The sequence below is a fragment of the Panthera pardus genome, unplaced genomic scaffold (genome assembly GCF_024362965.1).
Source record: "Panthera pardus isolate Hobbes unplaced genomic scaffold, ASM2436296v1 HiC_scaffold_22, whole genome shotgun sequence".
NCBI classification, from domain to species: Eukaryota; Metazoa; Chordata; class Mammalia; order Carnivora; family Felidae; genus Panthera; species Panthera pardus.
Window position 1 is genome coordinate 34,108,978 of NW_026526788.1, and position 11,178 is coordinate 34,120,155.

The 11,178-nt window shown below is 44.7% G+C and overlaps 1 protein-coding gene across 3 annotated transcripts in view; it reads left to right on the top strand.

Moving 5' to 3' along the window:
- Positions 1-11,092, top strand: part of VCL (vinculin) — a 110,254-nt gene extending 99,162 nt beyond the window's left edge. For 2 of the 3 annotated variants that reach the window (XM_019444611.2, XM_019444610.2), the window contains 5 exons: positions 576-761; positions 3,811-4,014; positions 6,040-6,243; positions 6,623-6,727; positions 8,985-11,092. In XM_019444611.2, the coding sequence (XP_019300156.1) occupies positions 576-761; positions 3,811-4,014; positions 6,040-6,243; positions 6,623-6,727; positions 8,985-9,131 (846 nt within the window). In that variant the 3' untranslated portion in view covers positions 9,132-11,092. The remainder of the gene's footprint in view (positions 1-575; positions 762-3,810; positions 4,015-6,039; positions 6,244-6,622; positions 6,728-8,984) is intronic. The other variant, XM_019444612.2, reaches the window with a different exon arrangement.
- Positions 11,093-11,178: the final 86 nt, after the last annotated feature.

The following is an 11,178-nucleotide window of genomic DNA, read 5'->3' on the forward strand; positions in this document are numbered from 1 at the left end:
TAAGTTGTTTGAGGATACAACTGGGTCATTTTGCCCAAACTAAGACACAGTGCTTCCCTAGCCTCCAGTGCCTCAGCCTCATTTGATTCTTTATAGCTGGACTGTTGGTGGGTTGTTAGGGCCAGGGTGGGTGGGGGCTATTCTGGCAAATGGCTTTTTATGGGATCAACAGATTTATGACACGCAGAATCAAGATCTTCGAGGCTTGTCTAGCTACCCCTTATTGACAGAGGAGGAACCTGAGGCCCAGGGGAGAAATTATTTGCCTGTGCACCTTCCCTTCAACATAGTCAGGGCCACAAATTAGATCTTCTTTGGGAATCCTTGGTCCAGTAGTGCGTGCGTGCCTCCCTGGAATATGTCCAAAACTGTAGCTGCTGGCTTTTTGTGGAGAACAAGGAAGAAAATATGCATCTGTTGAGATTGAAGCAGGTGGTCCTTGTGCTCAGTGTGGGTGGTCTTATATGGAATGAATGTGGGTGGCTTTTCTGGGGATGCTTTTTAGAGGAAAGGAAAGAATTCTAGAGGGGAGTAGTTCCTAGGGTTTTACTTACAACCCAGTAATTCTTTCTTAGCTGACAGATGAGCTTGCTCCTCCCAAACCACCGCTGCCTGAGGGTGAGGTCCCTCCACCCAGGCCCCCACCACCAGAGGAGAAGGATGAAGAGTTCCCTGAGCAGAAAGCCGGGGAGGTGATTAACCAGCCAATGATGATGGCTGCCAGGCAGCTCCATGATGAAGCTCGCAAGTGGTCCAGCAAGGTAAGTAATGAAGCTTTTCTTGTGGAAAAAGGATGAAGAACTGTACACACAGCCCAGGAAGAAGAGTCTGTTTGGAAAGTTACCCTCTGTCTGCTTTGGTTCCTGTTGTTGTCAATAGCATGTTCCTCTTCTTACTTGTGGTTTAGTAAGATGCTTCTGGCGCCTGATGGCTTCTCCTTCTATTGTCATCTAGGCTGCCTGTGATTTAAGAGGAGGGTTCCTGTCCTCTGTCCATGCAAGGGTCAGCTGCTGTGACCCTGGACATTTGGGGTCTTTGAGAAACTGCTTCTCTTTCTTAAGATTGCTGAATGTTTTTAGATGCTTTCTTGCTAATTATCAGCACTCCAAACATGAAATAGTCTTCTGTGGGCTCTGCTAGAGCTAGGTGAAGTGTTTGCATTTTCCTTCTGTTTTGCATAAAGGCAGTTAGATTGGTGTCTTAAAAGCCATGTGCTTTGTCCTTTCCTTAGAATCATCTTACGCCTTGGTTCAAGACAGCTCCAGGCTAACTCCACCTCGACAAATCTGAAAGTGTAACTATTAGTGTGGTTGGTGAAAATTTAGATGCTGGCAGCAGTCATGCCCTGGGAATAACTTTTGCCTATTTTCCCCTAAATGATGGAAAGTGAGTGGAAGCTTTTCTAGATATAAGCTAAATGTTATTGCTAACCTTGCAATGAAATATAGTTCTAAACTGTTCGTGATATGACCCTTTCTTCTAGATCTTTATTCCCACCATTTATTTGCCTTTTTACACCCTCAACTGTCTCAAGCTCTTGTATTAAATGTAGTTCCCCAGGGACCTTCTGCACGCAGCTGATCTTGGGTTTTTCCAGCCTGGGAAATTGACCTTGGGTTTTTAATTCTGTATTTTTCTGTGCTGTTAGCTGTGAGCCTAGGTTCTAAGAAGGAATGAATAGTGTGACCTTGCTGGTGTTGGGCCTGACCATGGAATTATTTATAATTGTATCTTTCTAACTAGGGCATGCACACCTCCAGGACCTTAGCAGAGTCCCACTGCATGTGGAGAGTGGGATGGAGGTGACGATGAAGGTTGGTTTTACTTAAAGATTTTAAAGGAAATTTAAGCTTTATTACAGTAAACCCAGATATACTGTGCAGCAGGACACAAAACATACATGAATTATAAACAAACTTAAGGGGCAGAGAGCATCAGCCTACATATTTTTCCGACTCTGCCATTTGTGGCCAGAAGTCTTTAGGTCTGACTATCCCGGGAGATTTGGAACATTAGGAGATTGCCAACTTTGAGCTGTGTGAAGTCAGGAGCTGTTTGAACCGTGTGTATCTGGGGGATGGGTGTGTTATGTGTTTGTGTATCTGTCAGTCTGTTTTTGTACATTTTGAGACTCTGAACCCCAGTAGCAGTGAGCTGGCTTCTCTTCTAAGGAATGGGGATGAGTCCTACTTGAGACAGAGTTTAGGGAAAGAGTTTAGAATGTACCTGAACCCCTTGTTTTCCCTGAATTCTCCAACTCTGTCATCAACATTTGGAGACATGTTTCCTGTACAGGATAAGAATTTTAGGAGTGATAGCAACCTCAGTTAAACTTCCATGTAAACTCTTACTTCCTCTTGGTTAGCAATTTTTTTTTTTTTTTTTTTAAGTAGGCCCCATGACCAGTGTGGAGTCCAATGGAGCTTGAATTCATGACCCTGAGATCAAGACCTAAGCTGAGGTCAAGAGTCGGACACTTAACTGACTGAGCCACTCAGGTGCCCCACTGATGTTTGATATAAAAAAACCCGTGTTCAGGAGCACCTGGCTGGCTCAGTTGGTAGAGCATGTGACTCTGTATCTTGGGGTTGTGATTTCGAGCCCCACAAAATTCTTAAAAACAAAACAAAACAAAAAAACCTGTGTTCACCATTCTTCATATACATGGTTTGCCTTCCTTGAGGCAGTTCCTTTTATTTTCTTTCCCCTCAACCTATTTCAGCATCTGATCACACTGCTTCTTGCCCTGGCCTTTCAGAATCCCCATCCCTGTTATTAAATTCATTCTTTCCCCTCATGGGGCCTGTTCTCTCGTGGGCCCACATTTGGGCTTCTCTGAACCCAGCCTTGATCAGTTGCCACGTTCATGTGTTATCTGTGAAGTATGTAAATTAAGCTTGGGATGAGAACCCTAGTTTGCAACAGGAGAGATTTAGTTTGTACCCAAGGAACAGCTTTCTGAGTCAGTACTAGCAAGGGATGCAATATGAGATTGTAGAAGTGTTGGCCCTGAAGATCTTGAGAGAGAGAGAGAGAGAGAGAGAGAGAGAGAGAGAGAGGTGGTCTGAAGTGTGGGTTTTCCCTAAGATGGGAAGCTGGATGAGGCATCTTCTGGAGACTTCTTTCAGCTGGGTGGTTGTGGGGTATTTGATAAGTCCTCTTCAATCACCATTGTGTTTGGTTTTTTTGCCTCTTTCCTGGTTTCATTATCAGTTGCCTCTGATGTATCATTTTAAACTCTGGGACTTTTTAATTCCTGAAGGAAATAATGATCTGTGTCTGGTTACTGCAGAGCTGACCCAACTCACTTCCTGTGTCCAGGAAGATATAGAATAGTGTCCTTATGAGCCAGCAGGGAGTACTCACTTTCTTCTGTTCAAAGCAAGTTGTGTGGCTGAATTTACTTTTTCCCTCTGGATTCCTTTTAAAGGTAATCAGCTACTATTGTTTGGTTGTTTGGCTCCTCAAAACTATTCTGAGAATTACTCTTGGCAGGTTTACCTTTGGTGGTGAGTGTATGTAAAAGGAATTGCACTTGCTTCCTTGGTATGACTTTTTCTCTGGAAACCCTTCGCCACTGGAGTGAGGCTCTTTCTTTTACTCACTATGAACAGGGCGGCTGGGATTGGTGCTGGAGGCTGAGAATTCCCTTTCTGTGAGTTTGGTTCATCTGGCTTCTGGAGAGTCTGCCGTTTTCTTTCCCATCCTAGGCAAGCTTTGGTTACTAAACCAGCTGATGCTCAGCTTCCCCAGTCCTACTGCTCTTACTAACACTGTCCCTGTTTCTCATCCTTCCTGCCATCGACAAAGCGGGGTAACCCAGCCGCTGAGGTGGGTATAGGTGTTGTAGCTGAGGCAGATGCGGCCGATGCTGTTGGGTTCCCTGTCCCCCCTGACATGGAAGACGATTACGAACCTGAGCTGCTGTTAATGCCATCCAGTCAGCCGGTCAACCAGCCCATTCTGGCCGCGGCTCAGTCATTGCATCGGGAAGCTACCAAGTGGTCTAGTAAGGTACTGATTAGCACCCCCGGTTGGGGCTGCTCCATATGCATCCGGCCATGTGCAGCCTTGACACATTGCATCACTCATGATCTGTGCGAGTCCTGTGAGTCTGAGCAGGGCGGGCATCTGTCTGTCTGCACCTTGTTGTTAGGACTGGCTTCACAAGTTTGATAGGTCTGCTAATGCCAGATTAATTGGATTGCATTTATGTTTGGGGGTAGAGATGGGGTCACTTTTTGAAAGGATTTCTTTTCTTACCTCGGGGCCACAATTGGAACCTTAAAGCCCTTGGGAAGCCGTGGATATGTCTCTCAATGACTTGCAGGTCTGGAACCACTGTAGACCATTAAGAGGTCACCTGGCCTGACCATTGAGCTTTGCCTGCCACCCCCTTCTCTGCTGACCTGTCACTGATGGCTCAGGCAGAGTTGATCAGGGTGAGAAGCAGCTTTATACGGCAGGGTCTCTGGGGCGGACTGCTTGTGGCCCTGCACTTGGCTGCCTGGCAGATGCTGGCTTCAATGGGAACCCACAGGGAAGGGGGCTTTACTGACTGCTTGTCCAGGTATTTCAGTGGGAGGGGCTGGGAGTGGGGAACAGTGGGTGCTTCAAGGCTGTAGGACAGGCAGCCACAGAGCTTTGACCTTGGGACTGAACCAACGCTAGTTTGGGGAGTAGGGAAGAGGGTGATTATTCTTTTTTCCTTTTGAAGGTAGCATGTTGCAAGAAGAAAGGGTTTGAAGACTGATGGGTAATAACTAACCCTGGCACTACACTGTCTTCTAATCAAGGTCATAAAATCCTGGAATGATACCAGGTCTACACTGGAAGAGATGGGCCCAGACAGCCTTGTCTAACATGCCCCTATTCTCCTGACTACTTCCCATACCTGCATTCTCTCTGGCCTCAATTACTGCCTGAGATGTTCCACGCCTCCCCCCATAGTGATCAGCCACTTCGTGATGCCTGTGGGGGTGTCTCACATGGTGCCCTGCAGTGGCATGGTTTGTGTATGCTTCACTGCCTTGTATAGAAATTGAAAAGCATGAGGGGAAAAATGAGTAGGGCCTGACCTTTTAGGTAGTTTTGAACATTGCAGTTGTTATTTTTGGTTTTTATCAGTCAAAAGAGAAACCTTTTGAAGGCATAAATTACTTGTACATTTCTTTATTGTGACCCATGGGGTTTTAATGAACCCAGATGCCAAATCTCAGATAAACTGCTATTTGTTGGAGTGGGGGTTCCATTTATAGCTTTGACTCATGATTTTTATTTTTCTGGTGCCTCCGCGGCATCCTCTTAGCTGAAGGTTTCTTTAATTGAAGCCACTTAGCTGAGGGGACAGAAAAATTGATTCTTGGCCTTTTAAAAAGTGATAAATTAAAATACCGTGTTCCTTTAGGCTGACAGGACAAATAAGAGGCAGTAGAGGGAGGGCAGGAGCAGTCTAGGTGAGAAAATACATCTTGTCTCACCAATGCTGATAACAGTTACTTGGTTTAAATTCCAGTTCAGCAGCAATGGTCCTTGGCTGCTATTTGTAACAAGGGTTAGGATGAAGAGGATTTCAGCATCTGGAAAGGCTCCTCTGTATTTTTCCCCTCAGGCCAGCTTACTGCTTTCCCCCTATGGAAAGGAAAATGCCTGTTTAACTAACTTCTTGACCTCATCCTCATTTTTATTGCCATGATTAACTTGGAGATGCTGAAGTGCTGTGTTCAGTGCTATGCCAGGGGTGCACATGTTGCCCTTCCAGACTAATATTTTACCTGGTCTTCCTTTTTTTCAGTTGGATAATCTCTTTCCCTCTCTGTCTCTCTCATTCAGTCCTGGGAGGAGTGCCTTGGATCACTCTTCTCTCTGTTCTCCTGTACCATCCATGTCACTCAAGAGTAGTCCTTTTATCTTCTTCCCACCCTTCCAGAGGGCCACTGGAGCAGCAGGCTCCCTCCTTTCTTCTCTGTGCTTCTCCTTCCTTCCCTAACTTGGCCAGAGTTGGGGCTGAGCTCACATTATGTCTTTGCTTCTCTCTAGGGCAATGACATCATTGCAGCAGCCAAGCGCATGGCCCTGCTGATGGCTGAGATGTCTCGGCTGGTAAGAGGGGGCAGTGGTACCAAGCGGGCACTGATTCAGTGTGCCAAGGACATTGCCAAGGCCTCAGATGAGGTAACGCGGTTGGCCAAGGAGGTTGCCAAGCAGTGCACCGATAAGCGGATCAGAACCAACCTCTTACAGGTATTCAAGAAAAGTGTGCGTGTGTGTTGGAGTGGGGAGGATGGGAGGGAGAAAGCAAGAGAGAGAAAACTGGATGAGCAAGGAGGAGGAGGAGCTTTCGGAGTGGAAAGAAATGGCAGAAAGGGAAATACTTATATGTACATTTGGGAAAGGCAGAGTCAGGAAAATTTATTCCCTGATCAAATGAAAAATGTTAATGCTTCCTTTCTGAACAAAGGGACTATATTGGTCCTAGGGAGAAAGCAAGTGGAATCCTGCTGGTAATTTATTGAATGCCTTCTGTATTCCAGCCCCTAGGAATACAGAGGTGGACAAGTCTTGCCCTCAAGGAACTCGTGGGTAAGAAAAACATTAGAAACATACTAAATTTTCTTTATAGGTATGTGAGCGAATCCCAACCATAAGCACCCAGCTCAAGATCCTGTCCACCGTGAAGGCTACCATGCTGGGTCGGACCAACATCAGTGATGAAGAATCTGAGCAGGTATGTGTCTGCTGCTGCTGATGTCGTGCCAGCAGCTTCTTTGCCAATTATAGCAACTTAATTCAGCTTTGGGTAAGTTTTACCCATGATTTGAGTATTCAGTATGTGGAATGGAGTTTCTCCGAAGGGCATCTGGTTGGAGAGATGCATCAAAAACTTCGAAGGGGAAGTAAAAGTCTTATGCAACTTTGGTCACTTTACAGATGGGAAGTTGAGGCCTAGGGTTAAGCGTTGGTAGCAGTTGGGACTCTGCTCAGTTCTTCATGGAATAGGTTTGGCGATCTTGAGGCCTCTAGTCTGTTCACTCCTGCCCATTTTGACCTTTTTGACTGGAGAGACTTTCTCCTTCCTAGCTCACTGGGTGATAAGTACCCTGGGGAGGTTGAATAATGTAGGCTTTTCAGGGGCGTGTGATGAGGCTGAAATGACAGCTCAAAGGAGGTGCTTCTCTCAGTTTCTTTGACAGCAATTGAAATAAGGATGATGGGAGGAGGGTTCTCTTAAGCGATGGCAACCACTTTTTGGAGTTTGTCCTCTTTCACTGCCTCCTGGAAATGTGGCCCACGACTATTCACAAAGTCTTCATCTGAGCACCTGTTTCTCTCCTTACCTCCTCTCTAGTAGGCCCTGCTGTAAGCCAGACTTCCAGTGTCATCTTACAGTAGGTAGCACAGCTTTTGTTGAACTGCTCAGACAGGCTCATCGTACATGGGCATGCATGTGGCACTCACTGTATTAGGCACTATGAAGGGGGTTTGAAAAAGTCAGACACAGTCCCTCTCCTTGGGGAACTCCGTCCTTGATCTCTGGGCCAGGAGACAGAGAACCTACTCCCCTAGTGCCAGTGGTGCTTTCACTACCATATTTCAATCCAACAGCTCTCACCCTGGCCTTCCTTGTGCACCAGAGGAATTGGATCTTCTCCCCTAACTTCCATGTAATCTGGGCAGGGTTTGGGTACTGGGTTGTTTCCTGTCATGTGATCTCATCTGCCCCCAAGAAAAGGAAGTAAAGAAAACAGGGAAGGAAGAATAGGACTCATAGTTTCAGACCATATCATTTAACCAACAAAAACATATTCTGGGAATATCTACTATGTTCCACCTAATATCCCAAATAAAAAAGGTAGAAAGTGACAGGGTGGTAGAATGAAAAAAAACACAGGACTGCCAGGTTAGAAGTTTTGAGTCCTCATCCTGATTATTGTGTGAGTTTGGTTGGCAAATCTCTGAGCCTCTCTGGGCCTTGGCCTCTTTGTTGACAGGCATGAAAAGATCAGCTGACCAGGAATTTAAGCCCATAGTTCTGCCTCTCAGAGCCGATGAACCCTCAGAAATTGCATGCACAAATTTTATACACACGGGCATTTTTCGGGGAAAAATCTTTAGACTTCATGAACTCCTCAAAGGGTCTGTGGCTCAAAAATAGTTTTGTGGTTTTGTGTGTGTGTGTGTGTGTGTGTGTGTGTGTGTGTGTGTGTGTGTCTCAAATAACAATTAAGAAGTAAATTACTGAGCTAATAGATTGTTAGTTCTCTGAGTTTCTATGGTGGAGTACTAGTGTTATCCCAGTCCTGTAAGTTTGTGTTTAGATTTACTGATTTAGATTTTCATCGATTTATATGATGATGGGTTTGTTCATTTGGTTTTTTCACTCCTTATTAGAATTAAATATTTATGAAATATCTCTTGTGCCAGGCACTGTCCTGAGACATAGCAGCGAACAAAACTGAAAAATATCACGGTCCTTATGGAACTTAAATTTTAAATCAGGGAAAATATCAGATAAAATGAACAACTTAGGTAAAACATACAGTTTATCAGTTAGTAATGATGGGTTCTGTGGAGAAAAATGAAGAATTGGAGGATGAAATGCTGTCAGTGGGAAGGTCTTTGTGATTTAAAGTAAAGTGAGCAGGGAATGCCTTACCAAAGATCAGAGCAAAGATCTGGAGGTGAGGGGTGAACCATGAGGGAAAAGCATTCCAGGTAGAGGGAACAGCAGGAGCATGAGGCAGGAGCTTGTTTGAAGACCAGGAAAAGAGTATGTGCTAGAATCTATCTGCTGGTATAGTACACAGTGATGGCCTTTTTTGGGTTGTTTTTGGTGATTCCCCTACACCACCAGTGATATGACAAGTGGGGGGACGCCAGCTGCAGGCGGGGTAAACTGCAGTCCACTCCTAGCTTAAGCCAGTCTTGGAGGTTGGACTGCGTCAGGGACTGTGAGTAATGGAGAATTCTTGCTTTCCTTGCAGGCCACCGAGATGCTGGTTCACAATGCCCAGAACCTCATGCAGTCAGTGAAGGAGACTGTTAGAGAAGCTGAAGCTGCTTCAATCAAAATTCGAACAGATGCTGGATTTACATTGCGCTGGGTTAGAAAGACTCCCTGGTACCAGTAGGCACTTGGTCAAACTTGGCTGGCACAGAAACCCCTACTAAACAGAATGAAATGATTGGAGTCCCAGAAGATGATGAAAATTGCTTAGGGGTTAAAAGCCACATCCTGGCCTGACGTAACAGAAAGGAATGAGGCCTCTTCACTTTAGAAATCATTTATACTCTTGTCATGGACACTTTGAAATATGTCTCCGTATAAAGCCTGTATTCTCAAACACAGTTAATACTTGTGCACACTCTATCCCAATAGGAAGACTGGGTTTATAGCCCATGGACTTCACATAAGCTCAGAATCCAAGACTGAACACTAGCCAGACACCTGCTCTGCCCTCATTCCCTAGGGGACAGTTCCTTCTTTGCTTCATTCTCCTTGTTCCCCTACCCCCTTCTACCTGCTAGGCTCCCAAGACCCAGGGCCCAGACAGCTTAGTTAAGAAGGAAATCACTGTGCCTCCAAAATTTGTTTTGGGCTTTCTATATTGCTCCTGACCCTGGCTGTGTACTATCTGGGTCCTTTTCAGAGTGAGCTTCGCTGCTACAAGGGAAGATGGCCTCTGGGAAGCCCCAGTAGGTGGAGCCTGGATTTACTTCTTGCCCTTCCCCAATTTAATCCTTCTAATTTCCCACAGTACAAAACCAAATTTCACTCTCAGGAGGAAATCACAGAATCACATGATTCTGTCTTTACCTTGCCCCTGAGCAGTGTCTGTGCTAGGGAAAATTCCTGTCCTATATCCGGCCTCGGCCTGTCAAGGTAGCCACCCCACAAACACACTGTGTGTCCTGGTGCTTTCTGCTACTGGAGGGGCAGAGTAGCCGGGGTGTGGCCCTGCCCATCTTCCCAGCAGGGTCACTCCCAGGAGCTTCATGCTTTGTCACTGCCTGCAGAGGTCTGTGCTGAGGCCTTATCATTCATTCGTATCTCTTGTTCTGAGCTGAAATGCTGCATTTAATTTTTAACCAAATCATGTCTCCTGTCCTGGCTTTTGTATTCTACCCTCACCCCCTTCCTAAACAGGATTTTAAAGATATGTGTTTGTTCATTGTAATTTTGAAAGAGCCTTTTTATCCTTTTGAAATTGTCCTAAGAATTGGTGCTTGCCTCCGGGATTGTTTAAGAGAAAGGCAGTCCTGTCTGAAGGGCACTTCCTAAGGGAGATTGGTACTTGCAGACTGGAATTCTGGCACTGTTGGGAATGAATCAATGAGAAATAGTCCTCAGTATGTTCCTACCTCCCGTAACCAAGACCCTGTATCCTCTCCTCCCTCCCAAGTATGAGTGTCCAAGAGAAAAATGGGTATAATATTTAATTATCACCATAAATTTCCTATTAGCAAAGTGAGAGAAGAACTTTTCCTTTTTTGCACTTATCACTGCTGTCTAAGCATTGCCCAGCACATGAAATCTTATTTCTTCCCAAAGCCAGAACTGGATGAGTAAAGGAGTAAGAACCCTTGCCTGAATGTCCTTTCTTCTCACCTCCAATATATGTTAAATCTCAACATCGAATGTGTAAAACTTAAGTTGGTACTGTACACTCAGGCTTCCTCTATTTTCTTTTAACTGATGAATATTATTTTTAAGGCCCTCAGCATATTTGTAGTTGCTTACCTGATATAAATGCAATATTAATGCCTTTAAAGTATGAATCTATGCCAAAGATCACCTTTTGTTTTACGAAAGATTACTTAGAGGAAATAAGAAAAATTATGTTTGCTCTCCAAGTTCTTCCAGTGTTTTGAGACACTGGTTTACACTTTACGCCAATGTGCTTTTCTCTTAATATCAGCGCTCAAGACACAGTGAAGCAAGTTAAAAAAAAAAAAAAAAAAATCCCTGAAGACTGATTAGAGACATCACCACTAAAAAACTACATTTATAAGCTAGGATTTGTTATATGCAAATATTTTCTGCCTCTTCTTTTGTTCTGTTTAAAACAATAAAGTGCATTTGTATAAATAATGATTTAAATGATGGATATATTATTTTAGCAAAAACGTTTAGACCAGCTTTCTCCTTTGTTTTGAAAAATAGCCAATGAAACTAAT